The 25,881-nt window shown below is 35.2% G+C and overlaps 1 protein-coding gene across 1 annotated transcript in view; it reads right to left on the bottom strand.

Moving 5' to 3' along the window:
• GPR158 (G protein-coupled receptor 158) overlaps positions 1 to 25,881 on the bottom strand; it is a 425,672-nt gene that overhangs the window by 224,845 nt on the left and 174,946 nt on the right. The window contains exon 3 of the mRNA XM_047065052.1: positions 3,453 to 3,555. Coding sequence (XP_046921008.1) covers positions 3,453 to 3,555 — 103 coding nt within the window. The remainder of the gene's footprint in view (positions 1 to 3,452; positions 3,556 to 25,881) is intronic.

Here is a 25,881-nt window from a genome sequence, read left to right as displayed (position 1 = left end):
AATAAATATTTTAAATCACTTCATATTTTAACAGGATTTTTAAGTCACATCTACATTTTCTATAAGACAACAGCACTATATCTCAGCTCCTGTCTCCAAATGTGATAACCATACAATAATAGATGTGGGAATTTCAGATGTTGACTTTTAGATTTACAACTGTAAATTAAGTGAGTTTTATCTTTGAGGTATTGTGTTTTCTGAAGCCCATTCTCCTGATCAGGCAACAAATTTCCTCCTGTTGCCTCTAGCCCCCAAGTATTCTTCCCACTGCCCTACTCAATGTGTCACTGGTTGTTACACTTCTGCCGTCCTGTCCACGTAGAATTCATTCTCCAAAAGTTCTAGTTTTAAAAAATTGGTTATTGTAGTATGATAAAATATGTGACAGGATGCTAGTGATCAATGATGTTTAAGGATTATCACTGCTGTTTGTTCACATGCATGTGTGATTATTCACTTATTTAACTATATCTATGAACACTTGTTACATGCCATATACTATGCTATCAGTTTCACAAATATTATCTCATTTTTGGGTCTTCAATGCCTTCTTTACCGTTGGTTCCAGAGCTATACCTAGTCATTCCTTAAGTCATGGGTAGCTCCCTAAAAACATTTGAAAACAACTGTCAGTATGAACTTCCTGGATGCTATGATGAAAAGGCAATATAGCAAAACACAGATATATATAGTATATGTTTTGATAATAACAAAAAATAGAAAAAATGTTTGGCAGTCCTCAGTTGATGACCCTGATAAGTTATAACTTGCATTCCTGGTCAGACTGTTGTATTCTTTCTTTAGGACAAGGAGTAAATAATAGTGGTTTTTCCTGCAACCTGACAAGACCATCAGGAAAGATAGTTTTGGTCAAGGAACACTTTACTGACTTCAAATTGTAATGTGTAGCTAGCTTTCTGCTCTGTCATTGAGGAAGGTCAGGTCTCGTTAAGTATGTGCTAAGGTCAAAGCTGAATCACAGCTAAGGTCTAAATATAGATCATCTTTCTAAAAACTGTGGCCTCTTTTCCGTGGCTGCAGTATGTACAACACAGGAGTCTGATTTACACAGAGAAGCCGCCTTTTCTTAGAGAAAGTAGGTCCAGTGAAAAACACTGGCTTTTAAAATAAGGAAGAAAGTAGGAGTGTGCAAATTAAATAAAGATAAGTTGTTAAAGGTTAACTAGTTTCTCCTGGTGGTGTTGTAAGCAAATAGCATAGTCATTCTCTGGTTCTAAAATATTTAGATGTTTTATTTCAGTCACATAGTGGGAGCTGAGAACAAATGTGGGTAAACCAGATACAAAATACCTTCACCGAACATAAGCTAAAACCTATTCTCTTAATTCTTCAGTGTTGAATCATATGTTACGTCTGGACGATAAATGTGAAGAATGTCAAAGTGGCTCTGGTATTGCCATGGGTTGGTACACACAGATGCAAGGAAAAGCATATCCATCCTGAAAATATGTTATCATCACTGCCATTGCATGAGTTTTCTATTGCTACATAACAAATGACTGGAAATTTGGGGGCTTAAAATACCTCTTCATTATTTCCCAGTTTCTGTTGATCAAAAGTGTGGACACAGTGTAACTGGGCTCTCTGCTTGGGGTCTCACTATGCTGAAGTCAAGGTTTTGGCCTGGCTGAATTCTCCTCTGGAGCTCAGGATCCTCTTCCACATGTTTTCGGGCTTTGTGGAAAATTTTGTTGCTTGCAGCTGTAGAACCGAGGTCCATGTTTTCTTGGTTGCTGCCCATGAGATTTGCTCTCTGCTTCCAGAGGCCACTCTCAGGTTTTAGCCATGTGGCCCTCTCACGACAAGGTAGTTTACTTCTTCAAAGCCAACACCAGAACCTCTCTTCAGTCTGTTACTATGGGAAGGAATCTTACTGAGTGCAATGTAATCACATAGGTGACTATATATCACCTTTGCTAGATAATATAGCTTAAGCAAGGGAGTAACCAACTAACTGTATTCCGAGGTCCTACCCACACTTAAGAGGAAGGTATTGGACAGGGCACGTGGGAACAGAATCTTGGAGGCCATCCTAGAATTATACCTTTAACTACTAATCAGAACAAGGGCTGACCTCTGAACTATACAACTGAGGAGAGAGCAAAATGTTACTCATCTCCAGAGCCTAAAGTTAAATGTAAACAGACTCAATTCCAAGAATAATTTTTTCCAGGAGAAAATAAAACAGAACAAAAAAACCTCCAAATGCGTGCCAAAATTCCCAGAGGAAGAAGCTCAGGTCTCAATCTCAGTGTACCCTTTGAACGACGCCTAGTAGAAATGCAAACTCCTATATAGACCAATAAAAGGGGCTGCAAAGATTTGTGAATGACTATCTAAAAGATACCTGCACCTCAGTTTCCGTAATCCCAAACCCTAACTTCCTATAAAACCACCCCTTTTACCACTACGCTCTCTCTCTCTTTGTTACCAAATCCAATAGCTGGCTACAAGTGCAATGTGGCAACATTGCATTCTCTAGAGATAAAGTAAAAAAAAAAAAAAAAAAAAAACAACATTCTAATTGTAGCACTGACATTTTTTGGAATAGGAATATAAAACCAGATAGTCAAGTTTTGATTCTGGAGTATACACCCTGTATGATCACCTCCCCTGGAATGTGAGTGGACCTGTAAATATGATGAGATAGTCTCTCCTTCGAATAGGTTACATTATCTGGCAAAGTGACGGGATAGTCACTCTCGTGATTACATTGTGTTATAGAAGCTTCAATCTGAGCAGAGTGAGGAAATTCTTTCGCTAGTGTTGAAGAAGTGAGCTGCAATGTTGTAAAAGGGTCACCTGGATAGGCCTTTAGGTAACTTTTAAAAGCTGAGAGGAAGCCCAGACTGACTAACATCTATCCAAAACATGGTGGCTTCAAGCATACTGTTCCAAGATATTGGCCTACATGAGTTTGCAAGAAGACCCTGGGCCTCAGATCAGACCACGTCCCAGATGACACCTCAGTTTTAGCCTGGTGAGTCAGGGGACCAAGCTAACCTCTGACTAGAAAGGGAACCAATGAAAACTGTGTGATAATAAATTTGTGTCAACTTTGTGGTATTTCTTTATGCAGCATAGAAAACTAATACATAAACAAATTAATAAATAAATAAACTAGCAAAATGAGATTTAGGAACTTCCTGCAGCAACCGCTCTCAATAACTAAATCCCAAATGAGCTTACTGCATAGCTACACTATTTTCAGGAAATGTACTGAAAACCAAAATATACACTTTTTTTATGGTACTCCAGGGTACTACAGATGACAAACCAAAGCAAAAACTCCTTAAGGGTTGAAAGAATGTCAAACCAGTGGGGACTGAAATAAAGAACCCCAACAAAGTTAAAAGGAAATCTGAATAACTAATAATGGTGTATATTATGCATACTCATATATATGCACAGAAGCAAAGGGCACTTACTCGGGAGGTTGTTCAGTGAGAAGTCTTGAGGATGATAGAATCCTGCTTTGCAAATGCACTGATAGGCTCCAAGCACGAATCCTAGGCCTTTAATTGGCATACACTATGAAAAAGAAAAGACAGCAGTATAGTTGACCAGTTTATTTCACAGTATAAAGACTCACAGATATCCACCACTGCAAACGGTAACAGAAGTATCACGTTTTCCAGAAATAAAGTATCTCTTTTTTGAACTATTATTTTAGATTTGTTTGTCAACAGACATTTTTTTTAGAAGCAGCAAACTGAGTTACCTTTCTAAATACATGTCATTATGGTTGCAGGCACCACACAACTTTAACTCATTCAGTTGCCATAGGGAGTAAATTTCTAGGCGCAGCTTTTGGGTTTGATGCCCCAAATAATCATCTGTTTGCTTTGAGAGGTATTTCCAAAGCCTATAAGAATGTCTTAAAAGAGATTCCATGCTAAATACTTCTATCAAAGCAAAGGCAAGTAGGTAGGTAGGTAGATAGGTAGGTAGGTAGGATGTGAGATGTGAAAATTGCTTCTCTGAATTAAATATTCATCACATTTTCATCGTTGGAACAGAATAACACAAATTGGTGAAATAACAAAACAAGTAAACTTTAAAACACAAATTTAAAAGAGAAAAAAAGATGGAATAATGACACCAAGGGCTCTTTACCTAAAATCTGTTTTATAGATAAGTGTTCTACATGTACATAAATCTAAAAAATTGATCATTTTCCAAAGATGTCACATCAACAGACATAATAGACATCTCCCAAAAGCTTAGTCTTGGTTTCTTTCAAGAGGTCCTTAAATCTCATAAAATTTGGCTTGACATACTTCATTTCTGCTACATTTCTTTTCGGCCCTCTACTAAGATGCCAATCCTTCGACTTTTAGCCATAATAATCAATTAGAAAATATACGCTCTAATGGACTTCAAAGTTATAAAATGTCCTTCTGATACAGAAGCCCTTAAGAGAAAACTCTAAATAATTTAAATAATAATTATATAACCTAAGCTTCAATGATTAGTATCAAAATCAATATTACATACCATGAAAACTCCAAGAAATAGAAAAGTATTTTTATCTAAGGTAGCAAGAGTTAATACATGTTCTAAATTCAGACAGAACAAGAAAATATTAACAAAGAGCTTTCTAAGAGATCTCTTTGAATATTTTATTTCATGACTTCTACCCCCACACTTTTTCTTTTTACCCAATATACAATTTTCAATTGAAAGCATAGTTCTTGACCCAGAGGAAGATACAAGAAGAGATAAGTACCAATCAATTCAACTGAATTGGCAAGTATTTATAAATTAGAAAATTAGGCTTAAAAAATTCCTATAGAACCTCACTGAAATAACATATACTATTTAAAAAGACCCAGTTACACAACAGGTCAGATCATATTTCTGAACTATATAAATAAAATTAAAAAAAATTATAGCATTTATTTTGGAGAAGCACTAGTATTACAAAAAGAACATATTATATATGTGGTCAGTTAGAAAATATGGATTTGAATTATGACTTTATTACTAACTACTTTTGTGAACTTAGGATGTTCTCGTAACTTCTCTGAACCTCAGTTTTTTTTTTTTAATTTGTAAGAACAACCATTCAGTCAAATTCATGTACATTTTGAAGAAGGCAGAAACACCAAGATGTCCTAATAAATTAAATATAGGGTTTGAAAGGAAGAGAAGAATAAAGGACTTTATTCTGGTTTTCTGGCCTGAGCAACCTTAAGACGGGAGCTGCCATCATTGAGTGAGGAAAGGCTCTTGATAGAGTAGATTTGGAAGAAAGAGCAGAAGTTCAGTTTTGCAAATGTTAAGTGTGAAGTGTCTATTTAAAGTTTAATTGTAGATATCAAATAGGCAGGCTGATAAAGTAGTATGGAGCTTAGGAGAGATGTCTGGGCTGTATAATTTGGGATTGATTTGCACAAAGATGAGAGATAAAGCTATAGAATCAGGTAAGACTAGATCACTAAGAGAGTGCCTATTGGCTATGAAGGACAGAGGTCCAAAGTGGTGAGAGGACACCCTAGAACTAAAACGTTAGGCAGAAAGGAAAAAACAAAGGAAACTCAGAAGAGTAATTCAATGGGGGTATCATTATCTCATTAACTGGCTTGTGATTCTATGAGCATAACATGTGAAATTTCTTGTAAGTTACATTTGGCAAACATTCATCCAGCATAGATTTATCCAGGTAAACTAAAGTCTTACATACTAAGAATACAGTGGTGTAGTTTAAATATTCTGCCTCACTGGAGTTTGGAGGTTAATGCTATTCCTTCAAATAACACTAAATTCCCTGATAATGTGACAGCACTGCAAGTTTTCATTTGAAAACTTTAAATGTTTAAGGCAGATCTGAAAGTTTATTAGAACAAGACTATCTCTTTACAATAAACTAACTCTAAGGTTGAAATAAAAATAAACGTTAAAAAACCTAACTGATCAGATAAATATGACCAAATATAAAGTCTCTTAAACATTAAAAAAAAAAGTTTTCCAATCTTACTATGGAAAACACAGCAATATGAATTATTAGTGACCTCAAACTTTTTTGTCCTTTTCTTAAATTACTTTATATTTTCAAAGGAAAGTAAAAAGCATTCAGTCAGTTAACATCAATATAAGAATATCATCCTGCTGTACTTCTTCCAAGATTGTAGGACCCCATGGAACCCAATGTGCTATTACTTATATACATCTGTCTTACTTAGAATATAAAAGTGATCCAGGCTTATTTTTCTATTAATAATTATAAACTTGCAATCAACTTGCAACGCTTTCTTGCTCCATCCACCATCAAGATTCCCTAACTTTGCCATCTCCCAACCAAACTTACACATTTCCAAGATTAGGTAACTAGGTTAGTATTCAAACTAGTTTTTAAAATTCTACATAAGTATGGTGACTCCAAACTAGTTTTTAAAAATCTACATAAGTATGGTGACTCCTCAACCAATGTTGACCATATTTGGACTGAGGAGCTGCTTTCTGAAATTTTTCTCCTGAGGGATTTAGAATTTAAAAAAGATCTTCAACCTAATATAAGAAAAAATTCTTCAGAATTTTACTCTAATTTAGGATTCATTTAAAAATATTCATTTTATGTATTCAAGACATTCATGTTAGATATTCAAATCTAAACCTTTCTACTTTATCTTCATAGAAGTCCAAGAAAGTAGAAATAGAAAAAAGCAACACTTCTTCCTCCATGAAGGTAGCAGTTCCATGATAGCCTTTGATAAACACTAAGCTTCTTACATTAAGACTTACAGTATCTCTGTGAGTGAGGTAGCTACTCACAAGATTGGATGCCCTCTTTGATGAAACCAAAATGCTCATACTTACCAAGCCATAAGCAGAGATATATTAAGGATAGTCTCAACAACATACAATTAAAGTCACATTCCTAGGAGTAATTCAGATCCAAATGGAAAGAGATGGTGGTCAAGAGTGTAGGGCAAAATAGATTCCCAGAAATATACAGCCTATCAAATCTGAGTTATGAAGAAATAAAAATTCTGAACAGATTTATAACTAGTAAGGAGACTGAATCAGTAATCAAAACCTCCCAATGGAGAAAAAAAGCCCAGGACCAGGAGGCCTCAGTGGACAATTCTATCAAATCTTTAAAGAAAAATTAACACTAAACTTTTCCTCAAACTTTTCTAAAATAATTCCTAATTCATTTTATGAAGCCAGCATTACCCTTATATCAAAGTCGGACAAAGATACTATAGGAAAAGAAAACTACAGACGAATATTCCTGATTAATATTGATGTGAAAATCTTCAACAAAATAATTGCAAACCAAATTCAGCACATTAAAAGGACTACACACCATAACCAAGTGGGACTTATTCCTGGAATGTAATGATAATTCAACTTACAAATCATTCAATGTAATACACCATTGTAATATACCACATTGACAAAATGAAAGACAAAAACTACATGATCATTTCCATTCATTTAGAAACAGCATTTGACAAAATTGAACACACTTTCAGGATAAAAACACTCACCAAACTAGGAATAGAAAGAAACTATCTCAACATAATAAAGGCCATATATGAAAAGCCTACGGTTAACATCATACCCAATGGTGAAAGCCTGAAAGATTTTCCTCTAAGATCAGAAACAAGACAAAGCCACTTCTTTTTTTTTTTCTAATATATTTTTATTTATTTTCAGAGATAGAAGGAGGCAGTACGAGTGGGGGAGGGGCAGAGAGAGAGGATGAGAAAGAGAATCCCAAGCAGGCTCCATGCTGCCAATGTGGAGCCTGATGCTGCTCAATCTCACAACCATGAGGTCATGACCTGGTCTGAAATCAAGAGTCAGACCTTTAAGCAATCAAGTCACCCAGGCACCCCAGGCCACTGTCACTTCTTCAGCATTACTGGAAGTCCTAGGCAGAATAATTGGAAACAAAATAAAAGGCATCCAAAAAAGAAAGGAAGAAGGACAGTTATCTGTTTGCAGAAGACATGACTGTATGTGTAGAAAACCCTAAAGATTCTATCAAAAAAAAAAACCTATTAGAATTAATAAATATATTAAGGTAAGTTTTAGGATACAAATATAACATACAAAAAAATTCATTGAAGTTCTATACACAAAACAATCACAATCTAGAAAGGGCATTAAAAAAACAATCCCATTTATAATAGCTTCAAAATTAATGGGGTGCCTAGGTGGCTCAATTGGTTAAGTGACCACCTTCGGCTCAGGTCATGATCTTGTGGTTCACGAGTTCAAGGCCCATGTCGGGCTCTGTGTTGACAGCTCAGAGACTGGAGACTGCTTCGAATTCTGTGTCTCCCTCTCTCTCTGCCCCTTTCCCACTCATGTTCTATCACTCTCTCTCAAAAATAAATAAACATTAAAAAATAAAAAAAATTGGGGCACCTGGGTGGCTCAGTCAATGGAGTGTCTGACTTCTGTTCAGGTCATGATGTGTCTCTTTCTCAAAAATAAATAAATATTTAAAAAATAAAAAAAATTAAAAAAAGAATAACATACTGAGGAATAAACTTAACCAAACTGAAAAATACAAAACATGGCTGAAAAAAATTAAACATGCAAACACCTGGCCTGATAGCCATGTTCGTGGATTGGAAGACATAACACTGCTAAAATTCCCATGCTACCTCAAACAATCTCTATTAAAGTCCCTAAAAAAAATCCCAATGACAGTTTTTACAGAAACAGGAAAAAAAAATCCTAAAAATCATATGGAATCTCTAGAACCCCAAATAGAGCAACCTTGAAAATGGAGAACAAATTTAGAGGTCTCACATTTTCTAATTTCAAAAACATTTACAAAGCTAAATAATCAAAACAGGGTGGTATTGGCATAATGGCAGATGTATACAGCAATGGCACAGAATACAGGGCCCAGAAATAATCATATATAAAAAATCATATATACATAAATTATATATAATGATCAAATGATGTTTGCAATGATGTTTCCCCATCCAATGGGGAAAAATGGGCAATCTCTTCAACAAATGGTGCTGGGGAAACTGAATATCCACATGCAAAAGAATTAAGCTGAACTCTTACCTTATAGCATACACAAGAATTAAATTCAACATGGATTAAAGTTCTAAACATAAGGCCTAAAACCATGAAATTTCTAGAAAGAAACAGGGGAAAACCTTCATGATACTGGGTTTGGGAATGATTCCTTGGTTATGGCATCAAAAGCACAGGCAACAAAAGCAAAAAAAAAAAAAAAAGCAAATGGGACTACATTAAATTTTTAAAACTTTCATTCAACCTATAGAATGAGGGAAAAGATTTGTAAACCATGTATCTGATAAGGGCTTAATATCCAGAACATATAAAAACTACAACTCAACAACAAATCACCTGATATAAAAATGAGCAAAAGATTTGAATAGACATGTCTACATAAAGGACATACAAATGGCCAAGATGCACATGAAGAGATGCTTGATATCACTAATCATTAGAGAAATGCAAATTAAAACCACAATGAGGTATTAGTCTATACCCGTTAAGATGGACACTATTGATCAAACAAAATAACAAATACCGGTAAGGCTGTGGAGAAATTAGAATCCTTATGCACTGTTGGTGAGAATATAAAATGGTGCAGCCACTTTACATGTTTTAAGAAACAACATGGAGTTTCCTTAAAAAATTAAAAACAGAACTGCCATGTGATCCAGCAGTCCCACCTCTAGGTATGTATCCAAAATAGTTGAAAGCAGGATCTTGAAGAAATGTTAAATAATCATATTCACTGCAGCATTACACACAATAGCCAAGAGGTAGAAACAACTCAAATGTTTACCAATGGATGTGCTAATACATACAACGGAATTACTACTTAGTCTTAAAAAAAGAAGGAAATACTGTCACAGGCTTCAACATGGATGGACCTTGAAGATGTTATGCTAAGTAAAATAGGCCATTCACAAAAAGATAAATACCATATAATGTCACTTATATGTGTCATCTAAAGTAATTAAATTCATAGAAAAAGAAAACAATGATGGTTGCTAGAGACTGAGAGGGGAAATGAGTTAGTGGACATGGCATTTCAGTTTTGCAAGAGGAAAAAGTTCTAGAGATCTGTTACCAAACAATATGAATATAGCTAACCTACTGAACTGTACACTTAAAAATGGTTAAGATGGTAAATTTTATATCATGTGTTTTTGCCACAATTAAAAATTTAAAAAAAGAATTTAGAGCAAAATGGTCTTTTTCCTCAACAATGTGTATGTAAACATTACAGATCATGTTGCAACACAGAGTTGGCATGATACGGAATTCATCTCAGCTCCTGGTGAACATAACCACAAAACAAAACCTGGCTGGCTTGACAGCCATGAAGATTTTGTATGAAGGTACTACTGAGCAGTGCAGTGGCTAAAACAAAGGCTAAACTTAGGTATGTCGGGCATTTAATAGAACAATGCTTGTGCCTAAGGATCATATTTACATATAATTCTGAAGAAAAACCAATTTGGACCCAAAGGAGGAGGCAAAAAAAAAATGCAAATACAATAAAACTGATATAATTTGGGGCATCTGGGTGGCTCAGTCGGTTGAGTGTCTGACTTCAGCTCAGGTCATGATCTCGCAGTTCTTGGGTTCGAGCCCGTGTCAGGCTCTGTGCTGACAGCTCAGAGCCTGGAGCCTGCTTCGGATTCTGTGTCTCCCTCTCTCTCTGCTCCTCCCCTGCTCACACACCCCTGCTCTCTCTCTGTCTCAAAAATAAATATAAATATTAAAATTTTTTTTTAAAAACATATAATTAAAAATCCTCTAGAAATGGGTCTTTCAATACCTTTCTTTAAAGTTTGTTTTTGAATCTTCTTAAAATGTAAAACACTTTTTGTCTTCTCTGAACTGAACACCATGAAGAGAATTTAACATTTTCTTCCTGAATCAGAATCATTACTCTGAACACTAGGTACTAAACTATGCTGAAATACACTAATGCCCTCTGGAGCTGTTCAAAGTTTATGGCTATTTTTTCATACACTAAATACTAAGACTGCTGAACTTTTTGAGTTCTTACGCTTAGTTTTTATGTTTTTTCCTTTTTCCTTAAATTGAAAACCAAGTGTCATATTTTAAATGTAAAATATGCTAGAACTGTCTTTTCCCTTCTAATTTATAGTTATAATTACCTGTATACCTGGAAACTAGATCACCAAGCATAAAAAGCAAGAGTATTTGAAATAATAAATAACAAAGCAAGAATAAGTAAGATAATAGTTAATATTTTCTAAGTGTTTACTATATGCCAGACACTGTTCTAATGCCTGCACAAGTATTAATACGTTTAATTCTATATCAATTTTATTATCTCCATCTTAAAGATAAAAAAGTGAGGCACAGACCATTAAAGTAGCTTGCCCAAAGCCACAGAGCTAGTGACTGACAGAGCCTGGATTCAACCCCAGGGGTCGGGCTCCAGAGTAATAACTACTTTCCACAAAATACGGGTGCATAGTAGCATTCTATAAACAAGAGTGGATGTCACCACTTGAAATCTATCTTGATTGTTCTAAGACTTTTATTTTTCCATTTTTCTGGGTTTGGGGCAATATTCCAAATGGATCATTTTGCTGGATTTTGTATGAAGTTACTTTAGCTTCAGGTAAGTGAAGATGATTAACTTTAATATATATATATATATATATATATATAAATTTAATGATTATATATAATAATTTAATATATATGATATAAATATTATATATATATATATATATTTAAGACATGCAGTTAATTCTTGTACCTGTTACAAATTTTAAAAATAAGCCTCTGCCTTCCCAATGCAGAGTTGCTTAGCTCAGATTTTATAAAATAATCTTCAATTTAGGGCATACCAGTGAAGTATGTCTTCTGTAACTGAACTTCTGGAAACAGAAGCCCCTCTGGGTCTAAGGAGAATCATGAGGCCAGTTCATAGATGCTTAATCCCAAACCCAACTCAGCAAACACAGCAATGGAGACCAAGGCCTTCCATGGTAGACTAGGCTGTCATTTCTTCCCCTTTAGTGGCAAAAGCATGCCTGTTCTGCTTAGACAGAAGCCTTGCCTAACTCAGACAAGATTTCCTGCTGTATTGAACTGACCGAACCTTATTCAAAATGCAGATGGCAACAACCAGAGGGACAAAGGAAGAGTCTTGACATTGGCAAGATGAAGTAGTAACTTCATCTTCTAGATTATTTTTAAAAGCAGCTTTTTTCTTTCACTCCGTCTTTGTAACTTGTGAAGAAATACTGTAAAATGTTGAATGTGTTAATTTGGGAGTGGGTTTGCGGGGACATCGTACTAAAACAGGTGGCTCTTCTCCACAACTATTTGCAAGTTTATTAAAAACAAAAGGAAAATACTCTAAGCGAGGAATCTAAAAGGCCTCCAGGCAATGATAGGATACATATCACCCACAAATTTCATCAAACAATCCTCCAAGAAAACAAGAACTCATGAATAACAAATCATGCCATTTTTCACCAGGGAGAGAAAGAACTATGCTTTGTCTCTATTATTCATTAGTTGCTAGAATCTAGTTTAAAAAGTATGATGGACTGGGGCAGGATAGGGGGAGAGGAATGAGGGGATGTTTTACTTCATGATATGGTTAAAATTAAAAAAAAGAAACTTTTCTATTATTAATTTTTGACATGTGTTTGTTGTCAGTGGAGCCAGCTCTCAAAAAACAGGGCTAAATGATGACAATGCAGCATCTGGCTCAGACACATTGTAAGTCTACACACTTCACACTGACACACAGCAAGATGCTTTGTGGGAGTTTAAACTGACTCTGGGAAATGTCAGGATTGTATCTCATTGAGTAAGCAAACCCAGCTTTCCAGACCCTACTACAGAAATAGCCCCGAAGACTCAAGAAACATAGTTCTTAATGTGCTCAACACTTAAAAAAACTACACACTGCTCTGCCCTAAACTCCAAACTCACTAAGAAGCACCTATGTTCTACCTTTGATACCCTGTGTTTCCTGTGGCCACAGCTCAAACCACTGGGAATTTTCTGTTCATTCTTGACTTAATTTAGCTCTTGCTTACTAAACTTCATCGTATGCTATTTGCTTCAGTAACAAAGAGGAACAAAGTTCTCAGCACAACCCACAAGCACAAAAGCAAATCAGAGTTGCTGTATGGTGCTGTGCCCTGTTGACCACTAAATGGCCTCCTAAAACCACTAAAAGGTATGTTTGGAGGAGTCCATCTTCAAACATTTTTATAGAATCACTTGTTCAAATATAAATTGCTGTTCTAAGAACAAAAATTAACAAAAGAATATATGTAATATGATTTCAATTTTATAAAATTCTTTTATAAAGTCCTGTTTAAGGATATATACATATGTGAAACTAAAGAACAGAGTGATAACACAAAATTCAAGATAATGATTACTTTTTGGTGGGGCAGATGAGTGTAGGATGAGGGAGGAGTATACAGGGAGTTTCTGAGGTACAGGTAACAAGCTATTTTTTTAAAGTTTACTTCTTTGTTTTGAGAGAGAGAGAGAGAAAGAGAGAGCATGCACAAGTGGGGGAGGAGCAGAGAGAATCCCAAACGGGCTCTGCACTTGAGCACAGAGCCAGATGCAGGTCTTGATTTCAGGAACCAAACTGTGAAATCATGACCTGAGCCGAAAAAAATCAAGAGTCAGACTCTTAACCGACTGAGCCACTCAGGTGCCCTGTAACAATCTATTTTTTAACCTGAATAGTTGGTACAATCTTTACTGCAATATCCCCAACTCCAAGCACAGTGCTTGACGTACAGTAGGTACCAAAAAATATTACTAAAATGAGAGAAGGAAGGAACTGACTTTAATTTCTAGCTATGATACATTGTCGTGTAGCAGGATGACGTTCCCACCAAAAACAATGAAAATGTCTAGATAAGTGAAAGAAAAAAAAAAGAAGGGGGGGAGGAGAGAAAGAAACAAACTAACCTACCGACCCATGTGGAGGCATCAGAAAACTGCAAATGGAGCCAAAATTGAAGGGCCAAGATCATAGAAAGAAGGAAAATGCATAGATATTCCATATTCTCCATTTCTGAGTCAAACATAATATTTGATAATATGAGGCAGTGGGGAAAGACTAAGAATCTGACAGATGGAAGCTGGTGAGAGGTAGAGAAGCCAGAAAAATTAGATAATCTCACAGGCCTGAGGATGAAAAAAATAATCAGTTTGGGGGCTGCAAAAATACTCAACCCTAAAGACAAAATCCCAGACATAATGCGAGGACAGAAGACTAAGTGTCAAAAATGTTTATTAAATTTTTAAGTTGCCTAAGTTGCAAGTCCAAGAAGCAAAGCAGGAACTGAAGAGAAACAGGGTTGAATTTCTGGCAACAATACAACGTTAAACTCCTGAACTGGAGTTTAGGACCTTCCAAGGACAAAGGGCTCTAATAAATATCCAAGGTTCTCAGTAAGCCCCTGGAATATCATACCCTGTCAATAAGAGTAAATAAATATTCTGAGCTTTTCACAGACTTCTGTCCATTTTGGTATATATCAAGCACTACTTGGGTTAAGGTGATCTCTCCCTATCTGGTAAAGCACCATAAACAGGATAGAGCCTCTCTGGAAGAAGGCAATGCATACAGAACCACTATGACAACATAATATCTGGCATTAACTCTCAAATTACCAAATACACCAAGAGAAAAACAGACAATATAAACTGTTTCACAAATGAGTACATACTCAAGTTACTGAGAGAGATTTTTAAATAACTATAATCACTATGTCCAAGAGAAGAGAAGACAATAATATAAAATTTCTCCAGAGAATTAAGAGTACACCTATTTTGATGAGTACTCAGTAATATATGGAATTGTTAAATCACTATATTGTACACCTGAAATTAATATAACACTGTATGTTAACTACACTGGAATTAAAATAAAATTAAATTAAATATAAAATATAAAATAAAATTTATCCAGGGAACTGGAATCTATTTTTTTTTTAGAAAAAGAGTAATATAGGGGCGCCTGGGTGGCGCAGTCGGTTAAGCGTCCGACTTCAGCCAGGTCACGATCTCGCGGTCCGTGAGTTCGAGCCCCGCGTCGGGCTCTGGGCTGATGGCTCAGAGCCTGGAGCCTGTTTCCGATTCTGTGTCTCCCTCTCTCTCTGCCCCTCCCCCGTTCATGCTCTGTCTCTCTCTGTCCCAAAAAAATAAATAAAAAACGTTGAGAAAAAGAGTAATATAGATATTCTAGAACTAAAAACAAACAAACAAAAAAAACCAAGATTGACCACCAGAAAAGAAAGGATAAGCCAAGTCAAATAGAGATTAGCAGAAAATACCCAGTCTGAAGTTTAAAAAATAAATTAAATAATAGAAAGGAATACAAAGAATATATGGTTTATAGTAAATCTGACATATATGAATTTGGAGTCATATAAAGAGAGAAGAGAAACAAAAGTGGACATTTTTCCTAGCAATCTATTTTTATATCTAAGTGCTTGTTAAACAAGTATGGTCATTTTGTGAACTATTCTGCATGTATATTGGACATCAATAAAAGTTTTAGAGAATAGCCAAGTACACTATGAGAAACCACTTCACACACTTTAGGATGGGTAACATAAAAAGCAAACAATAACAAGTACTGGTGAGAATGCTACCATCCCAGTGGGCCTGGAGGGCACAGCATCAAATATTGTTCTTGAACCTTAAGATCTAATGAAATTTGCCTTGCTAAGTTTTGAACTTGCTTGAGACTTATCTCTCCTTTCCTCCTTCTGATTTCTCCTTTTTATTTATTTTTTTTTTAATTTTTTTTAACTTTTATTTATTTTTGAGACAGAGAGAGACAGAGCATGAACAGAGGAGGAGCAGAGAGAGAAGGAGACACAGAATCCGAAACAGGCTCCAGGCTCTGAGCTGTCAGCACAGAGCCCGACGCGGGGCTCGAACTCAGGTACCCTGAGATCGTGACCTGAGCCGAAGTCGGACGCTTAAGCGACCAAGCCACCCAGGCGCCCACCCAGGCACCCCAGATTTCTCCTTTTTAAAACAGGGATGAATGTCTACCTTATCCCTGTTCGTTGTCGAAAGTCTTCAGAAAGGAAGCCTGAACCCGAAAGAAGACACGTAAAAAAGAAAAAAGAAATGTTAAAAACAGATGGTATCTTTAACATACTTCATTATTTAAAAATTTATTTAAGTTCCAGCTAGTTAACATACACAATGTAATATTGGTTTCAGGTATACAATACAGTGATTCAACACTTTCATAAAATACCTGGTGCTCATCACAAGTAAACTCCTTGATCCCCAACACTTGTTTAACCCATCACTCTACCCCCTCCCCTCTGGCAAACATCAATTTGCTCTCTATAGTTGAGAGTCTGTTTGATGGCAGGGGGCACAGCCGGTTAAGCATCTGACTTGACTTCTGCTCAGGTCATGATCTCGCGGTGTGTGGCATAGAGCCCAAATCGGGCTTAACGCTGGCAGCACAGAACCTGTTTGGGATTCTCTCTCTGCCCCTTCCCTGCTCATGCGCTAAATAAATAATAAATAAGTCTGTTTCTTGGTTTGCCTCTTTCTCTCTCTCTCTCTCTCTTTTTTTTTTTTGATGTGGATAAAGGAACACCCTCTTGCACTGTGAGTAGGAATACGAACTGGGTGCAGCCACTCTGGAAAACAGTATGGAGGTTCCTCAAACAGTTAAAAATAGAACTGTTCTATGGTCCAGCAATTGTACTACTAGGTATTTACCCAAAGAATACAAAAATACTAATTCAAAGGGATACATGCATCCCAATGTTTATAGCAGTATTATCCACAATTGGTAAATTATGGTAACAGCTCAAGTGTCCATCAATTGATGAATGGATAAAGAGAATATGGTATACATACAATAATGGAATATTACTCAGCCAAAAAAAAGAATGGAATCTTGGGGTGCTTGGGTGGCTCAGTTGGTTAAGCGTTCAACTTCAGCTCCGATCATGATCTGACAGTTCATGAATTCGAGCCCCACATCAGGCTTGCTGCTGTCAGTGCAGAGCCCGCTTTGGATCCTCTGTCTTCCTCTCTCTTTGTCTTCCCCACCTCCCAGCCCCACTGCTCTCTCCCTCTCTCTCTTTCTCAAAAATAAACATCAAAAAAGAATGAAATATTGCCATTTGCAATGACATAGATGGAGCTACAGACTATTATGCTAAGTGAAATCAGTCAGAGAAAGACAAATACCGTATGATTTCACTCATATATGGAATTTAAGAAACAAAACATGAGGAAAGGGAAAAAATGAAATACATACTTCAAACAAAACATTAAGATTGTCAAATTGAATTGAGCAAACTCAAAGGCTGCTAGCAAGAGACACATTTTAAATAAAGACATGGGGTGCCTGGGTGGCTCAGTCAGTGAAGCATCCAACTTCGGCTCAGGTCAAGACCAGAGTTCATGAGTTCCAGCCCCACATCGGGTCCTGTGCTGACAGCTCAGAGCCTGGAGCCTGCTTTAGATTCTGTGTCTCCCTCTATCTCCCTGCTTTTCCCCTGCTCTCTCTCAAAAATAAACATTAAAATTTTTTTTAATAAAGACATAAGTATTTTAAATAAAAGGATGGAAAGTATATTATCTTATTTGGATATCCACAAATCCTGAAATAAGGATTTGAATAAAATACTTTATTTCATAGATAATTCCATGAAACCGAAGAAAGGGAGTAAAGGAGACAGGAAAAAAAAGACAAAATCAAATAAATGATGCTTCATCTAGAGAATTGCCAGTCTGATAACTGGGACTTAACTCCTCTAAAGAATTCTGGAAACCACCTTAGAATAAGAGCTAAGCTACCTAAACTAAGCTAAGAGCTACCCACCTGAGTGTGGTTTACAGCTATTCTCAAGGATATTAATTCTCTGGCACTTGAACTTTCCATAGACTAGCCAACAGACAGTCCCTAGGCAAATGGAAATCCAGCCTGTGCTCTACAATCAGTGGGAAGACCGAAAGAAAATGAGTGGCATGTTGGCAGATATGCAAAGAATATAGCAGGTAAACATATACCAAAGAAAGCTGTGTAGATATACTAGTATCAAAGTTGATTTTTTTTAAGTCAAGAAGTATTACTAGAGATAAAAAGGATATCAAATTCTCAGGAATATATTACAATCTAAATCTATCTGCATCTAAAAAGATAGTTTCAAAATATATAGAGTAATAAATTAAAGATGTCTGAGTAACCTCTTCATATACAAAAGACCTACCTCATTAAGAGAAATTAAAGAAAATATAAATAAATGAAAAGATACACCCATCTTCATGGATTAAAAGACTAATGATTGTCAAGATGTCCAATCTCCACATTTAATCTATGGGCATAATACGCTTCCAATAATATGATAGTAAATTTCATATGGAAAATTATAAGGAAATAGGCCCCTTGGCAAAGGGCCAAAAATACCAAGGGAACTTAACAACAACCCCTCAAAGAATGGCTTTCTAGGTTTTCAAGACTCTTTGTAAAACAACAGTAATGGTAATAATGTGGTATTGGCATGAGTCAAGAAAAATTATACGAAGATCCAAAATAGAAAGTCTAGAAGCAAACCCAAAGAACATGTGATTTATGACAAAGGTGGTTCTGGAGAGCAGTAGAGGAAAGAACAGTCTTTTCAATAAATTGTGTTGGGTCTCAAAATGAACAAATCAGGAGACTATAGATGCTGGAGAGGATGTGGAGACACGGGAACCCTCTTGCACTGTTGGTGGGAATGCAAATTGGTGCAGCCACTCTGGAAAACAGTGTGGAGGTTCCTCAAAAAATTAAAAATAGACCTACCCTATGACCCAGCAATAGCACTGCTAGGAATTTACCCAAGGGATACAGGAGTACTGATGCATAGGGGCCCTTGTACCCCAATGTTTATAGCAGCACTCTCAACAATAGCCAAATTTGTGGAAAAAGCCTAAATGTCCATTAAGTGATGAATGGATAAAGAAATTGTGGTTTATATACACAATGGAGTACTACGTGGCAATGAGAAAGAATGAAATATGGCCCTTTGTAGCAACATGGATGGAACTGGAGAGTGTTATGCTAAGTGAAATAAGTCATACAGAGAAAGACAGATACCATATGGTTTCACTCTTACGTGGATCCTGAGAAACTTACCAGAAGACCATGGGGGAGGGGAAGAAAAAAAAAAAGTTAGAGAGGGAGGGAGCCAAAACATAAGAGACTCTTAAAAACTGAGAACAAACTGAGGGTTGATAGGGGGTGGGAGGGAGGGGAGGGTGGGTGATGGGTATTGAGGAGGGCACCTTTTGGGATGAGCACTGGGTGTTGAAACCAATTTGACAATAAACTTCATATATTGAAAAAAAATTGTGTTGGGTCTCATGGCTATTCATATGGAGAAATATGAAACATCTTCCTATTTCTCAACATATATAAAAATAAGATCTAAATGTGCAACACAAAACAAGCTTCTAGAAAAGAGCATAAAAGCACATCTTCATGATTTAGAGGCAGTATTAAATGTAAAAAAATACATTAAAATTTAAAAATACTTTTGATCAGAAAATACATAAAATTTATAAAGTAAAAAGTCAAGTTGCAAAGAGAAAGTATTTCAACACATATGATAAAAAATAGTTCATATCTAGAATATGAAAAAATTTACACATCAAAACATTCCAATGTAAAACTGAGCAAAAGTTTAAATGGCATGTCACAATGGTTAATAAACATATAACAGTTTCCAATCTCATTAGTCTTTAGAGAAAAGCAATTTTAAAATAACTAACACATACCAAAATGGCTAAAACTTAAAAACTGACAATCCAAGTATTAGTGAGGAAATAGAATAAGTAGAACCTCATATAATACTGGCAGACATATAAATTGATACAATTCTTTTGGAATTGAATTTGGCATTACCTACTAAATTTGAAAATAACTAATCCTGTTATCCAGCTATTTCAATCCTAGGTATATACCCAAATGAAAGATATGCAGTCTCCAACAGACATGCAAAAAAGGCTGCACTGTTTCTCTAAAACTTATAAAAAGCCAAATGTTCCTCTAAAGTAGAATGAATAAACTGTGCTCTATTTACCTAATAGAATACTATACAACAATGAAAATAAACTAATGCTATATGTAACTGCATGGATGAATCTCTCAAACAATGTTGAATAAAATAAGTCATGTATGCTACATTATTCTATTTACATAGTGTTTAAAAACAGAGAAATGCAATGTTTAGTGTTAAAAGGCAGGACATTTGCTAATTTGGGGAATAGTGAGGACAAGGTGATGGGCAGGGGCATAAGAAGGCCTTCTGGGTACTGGTAATGTTTTTTGTCTTGAAATATGGGGTACTTAAAAAAGTGTGTTCCTTTTGTGACAATTCATTGTGCTGTATACTCATGATTTTGTACTTTTACACAATGCTTTTTATTTCAATAAAAATTATAAAATTAATATTATGCCATAATTCTGCCTCCTCCCACAAATCTTTTAGTTCCCTTCTCTTTCACCTGTCATAGAAATTCTAATTTTTATTATTTTTATTTATTTGAAAGAATCATAACATTCTGTTCATTACGATTTTGCTAAAAGAGAAAGGATCTATATACTGATATTGAAGGAGGAAGCCTCTGGACATTAACAGCAATTATATAAAAAATTATGTAAAATTCAGAATGTGTTTGCATGCACTCAGTACTTGGCTGCCTCTCAAGTATTTAGAATCTCAATGTACATTTGCATTTCCCCAGTGAAATTTTAGAGGCTTTTTCAATAGTAATTAGCAAATCAGCTACAAAATAAAGGGCATAGGGCTAAACCAAAAGCCAGGAACCACACTGCCTATTAAATGCTAAATCAAACTAAATGCTATATTCTCAAGTGGCATTGAGCTTTTCTTTTATGATGGGGAAAAAATAAAATATTATTTATCACTCACAAAGAAAATCATTTTAATTGGTATAATTGCTATCATTCTCAGCTGAAAAAGATGCAAGATTCTTTAAACAATTTATCTTATCCTAGAAAAAATTTCAAGATGCATGAATGTCCTTAGTTCATCATTGAACTGCACACGAAAAAGTTATTTTTCTAAACAGGACAACTTTTAAGTAAATATTTAACAATTAAAATATTGATGATAAATCTTCTTTAACTTTATAACTAAAATAAGCCTCTCCAAATAATCTGTATAACATTCAAAGTCCTGCATACACTCCTTAAAATCATAGAAATCTAGTATGCTTTTGCCTTTCCTGCTGTTCTAAACCTAATTCTGACCAAAACAAAACAAAAACAAAACAAAATAACAACAACAACAACAAAACACATTTGGATGGAAATATAAAGTAGCTATACCATTTTAGCATTCCTAGTATCTGCAAGTGTCAAATGTCACCTATAAATGACATGTACCCTAGACTTTAAGAAGATAGACTTTTAAAAACAGGCCTTAAAAAAGAAAAGCAAAGCTGGAGGCATCACAATTCCAGATTCCAAGTTATATTACAAAGCTTTAATGAACAAAACAGTATGATACTGGCACAAAAATAGACAGATAAATAGAAAGAATAGCAAATCCAGAAAATAACCTACAATTCTATGGTCAATTAACCTTCGACAAAACAGGAAAGAATGTCCAATGGAAAAAAAGACTGTCTCTTCAACAATGGTGTTGGAAAAACTGGATAGCTACATGCAGAGGAATGAAATTGGATCACTTCCTTATATCACACAAAAAATAAATTCAAAATGGATTAAAGAACTAAATGTGAGACCAGAAACCATAAAATTCCTAGAGGAGAACATAGGCAGTAACCTCTTTGACACTGTCCAGAGCAAATTCTTTCTAGATATGTCTCTTGAATCAAGGAAAACAAAAGCAAAACCAAACTGTTGGGACCTCATCAAAATAAAAATCTTCTGCACAGTGAAGAAACAACAGAACTAAAAGGCAACCTACAGAATGGGAGAGGATATATACAAATGACATATCTGATAAAAGGTTAGTATCCAAAATATATGAAGAACTTATAAAACTCAAGACCCAAAAACCAAATAATCCAACTAAAAATGGGCAGAAGACATGAACAGTTAGTTTTCCAAAGAAGACATATACATGGTCAACATGCTCAACATCATTTATCATCAGGGAAATACAAATCAAAACTACAATGAAATATCACCTCATACCTATTAGAATGGCTAAAATCAACAATATAAAAAACAACAGGTGTTAGTAAAGATACAGAGAAAGGGGAACCCTCCTGCACTGTTGGTGGGAATGCAAACTGAGTGCAGCCACTATGGAAAACACTATGGAGGTTCCTCAAAAAGTTAAAAATAGAACTACTCTGTGATCCAGCAATTGCACTACTAGGTACTTACCCAAAGAATATAAAAATACTAATTCTAAGGGATGCATGCACCCCGATGTTTACAGCAGCATTATCTGCAATAGCCAAACTACAGAAACAGCCCAGGTATCCACTGACCGATGAATTGGTAAAGATGTGAGACACACACACACACACACACACACACACACACACACACAAACACAGGAGTATTACTCAGCCATAGAAAAGAATGAAATTTTGCCATTTGCAAGGATATGGATAGAGCTAGAAAATATTATGTAAGTGAAATAAGTCAGCCAAAGAAAGACAAATATCATATGATTTCACTCATATGTGGAATTTAAGAAACAAAAAAAAAAAATGAGCAAATGGAGAAAGAGAGACTGAGAGAAAGCGAGAACTAAACCCAGAAATAGATTCTTAACTGTAGAGAACAAACTGATGGGTACCAGAGGGGAAGTAGAGTGGTCGGTGGGGGGATGGGTTAAATAGGTGATGGAGATTAAGGAGTGCACTTGTAATGAGGCACCAGCGGTTGTATGAAGTGTTGAATCACTATACTTTCACCTGAAACTAATATAACACTGTATGTTAACTAACTGGAAATTTAATAAAAACGTAAAAAATGAAAAAAAAAGGAAAAATTATTCAAGAAAACATATGTAAAATTCAGGAAAAAAGAATATTCAAGACCACTGGGAAGTTCTAAAAAGTACCATTTTGGCTCTAGAATAAGAAAACTAAATCCTTTTAAGGAACACAAAAGTTACTAAGCATTAGCATTAAGAGCTTAAAATTTTAAAGTACCCTCATTTCCTTTTTGATAATGTCTGCAATGCCCAATCAGGGAAATACACAGAAGGCATACATATCAACTTCACCAAAGCATTTTCCATTACTTTAATTTTTTTATTCATGAAGAAATATAAAAGGTTTGAAGATATTATTGAATAATCATTAAAAGAAGCTCTAATTAATGAAAGGAAACTTATGGCAGTGCATTCTAAGGCCTTTGGTCGTAACACTATTTTCCTTAATATGTTTAACAATTGCTTGGATGAAGCATTACGAGGATGATATTGGAGAATTAGTGGGCAAGAACATAGACTCTGGAGTGAGGCACTTTAGTTCAAGTCCCAGAGTCACTAATTAATAGCAATGGAACCTTGGGTAAATTACTTAATCTCTTTAAATCTTATTTTCCTTTCCCAAAAAATGGGAATAATAATGTCTTCTCTATTTCATAGAATTGATTATTTCATTTTACAAATACTCATATGGTGTTTATTATATGTTAAACATTATTTTTAAATGCTTTATAAATATTATTTTATTTAATCCTCATAGTAACTCAGCTAGATATGATTATCATCATCCTCATTTCACAGATGAGACTGGGGTAGAGAGATTAACTAACTTGGTTCAGGTCACATATCTAACACATGGCAGAGTGCAGTTTAGTTTAGATATATACAATGTCCATTCATATAGAATGTCCATTCACATTCATTAAATGTTAGAACTCATCATAATCATCATCACTGGAGTGATATTGAATTTACTAGATGAATTTACTAGTGAGTTTAAATTAACTGAAAGCAGAAATAGAAAGGGCAATAGTTTAATTAAAACAAAACAAAATTTAACACAAAAATATAGGGTCCTATGATTGGATTTATAAAAGCCAGTTATATAAATTGACAAATTGTGATATGGCTGCCAAAAACTACTAAAACAACCTTCAGCTGTATTAATGGTAATAAAGTAACTTAGAATTAATAATCATTCATTCATATATGGAGTACTGATTTCAATAGTTTGAAATTCAGTTTAAAGGGAGGCTCTACACTCAAATTGAAGTGATACAAAAAGGAATGATCTCTTTCTCCCACAAAAACAGGATTCAATTATAATGTACACAAGAGGCACCTCTATGTGTATTGTAACATTATTAACAATAGCCAAGATATGGAAGCAAATAAGTGCCCATCAATAGATGAATGGATAAGGAAAATGTGGTATATAGATGCAATGGAATATTACATAGCCATAAAAGGGTGAGATCACGCCCTTTGAGACAACATGGATGGACCTGGAGGGTATTATGCTAAGTAAAATGAGTCCAAACTGAGAAGAACAAATGCCATAAGGTTCCACTCATAAGTGGAATTTAAAAAATGAATAAATGGGGTGCCAGGGTGGTTCAATTGGATGAATGTCTGACTTCAGCTCAGGTTGTGATCTCACGTTTCATTAGTTCAAGCCCTGTGTTGGGCTCTGTGCTGACAACATAGAGCCTGGAGCCTGCTTCGGATTCTGTGTCTCCTTCTCTCTCTGCCCCTTCCCTGCTCACACTCTGTTTCTCTCTCTCAACAATAAATAAACATTAAAAAAATTAAAAAATGAATAAACAAAAAGCAGAATCAGACCTATAAATACAGAGAACAGACTGACAGTTGCCAGAGGCAGGGTGGTTGGGGGGTTGGGCAAAATGAATGAAGAGGAAGGAGGATTTCAGGCTTCCAGTTATAGAATGAATAAGTCATGGGAATAAAAGGCATAAGGAATACAGTCAATGACATTATAATAGCAATGTGATGGAACAGATGGTAGCTACACTTGTGAACATAGCATAATGTATAAACTTGTCAAATCACTAAGTTGTGTACCTGAAACTAATGTAACATTGTATGTCAACTATACTCAAACATTTTTAAATAGAGGCACAGTTTAGATTCAAACATAAATAGGTTGAAAACAAAGGACAGAAAAAAATGTATACCATGAAATCAAAAAGCAAAAGAAAACTGGTGTAGCTGTGCTAGTATAAAATACTATATAATTTAAAATAAAAGTTGGCACTGGAGATACAGGAGGATAATTTATAAGGATAAAAAAGTCAATACATTAAGAAAATATAACAGTTATTAACAGGCATGCATCTAAAAACATAGCCCCAAAATACAAGAAGCAGAAATTGACAACTGAAGGGAGAAACAGAAAATTTAATAATCGTAGGAGACTTCAATGCCCCACTTTCAATAATAAATAGAAAAGGTAGATAGAAGATCAATGGAAAATTAAATGACTTGAACAACATTATAAACTGAACCTAGCCAACAGACATCTAGAAAACAGTCCATCGAACTAATATAGAAGACACACTCTTCTGAAGTGCATGAGAAACTTTCTCCTGGATAAGCCATATGTTAGACTATAAAACAAATCTCAATAAACACAAAAGGATTTAAATTATACAAAATATGTTTTCTGACCAAAGAAATAAAATAAAAAATCAGTAACATAAGAATATTTGGATATCACAAATAAGTGGAAGTTAAAAAATACCCTTAATTAACCAATCAAAGAAAATGTCATAAGGTAGACACATCAAGATAAATAAAAATGAAACCACAGCATACCAAAATTTGAGGATACACTGAGGATGGTGTACAAAGGAAAATTTATAGCTATAAATGCCTA

The sequence above is a fragment of the Lynx rufus genome, unplaced genomic scaffold, assembly GCF_022079265.1.
Source record: "Lynx rufus isolate CCGP_SWC_20201006 ecotype Redwood Valley unplaced genomic scaffold, mLynRuf1.p SCAF_7, whole genome shotgun sequence".
Taxonomy (NCBI): Eukaryota; Metazoa; Chordata; class Mammalia; order Carnivora; family Felidae; genus Lynx; species Lynx rufus.
The sequence above is the reverse complement of the archived record's forward strand: the minus strand, read 5'-3'. Positions and strand labels throughout refer to the sequence as shown.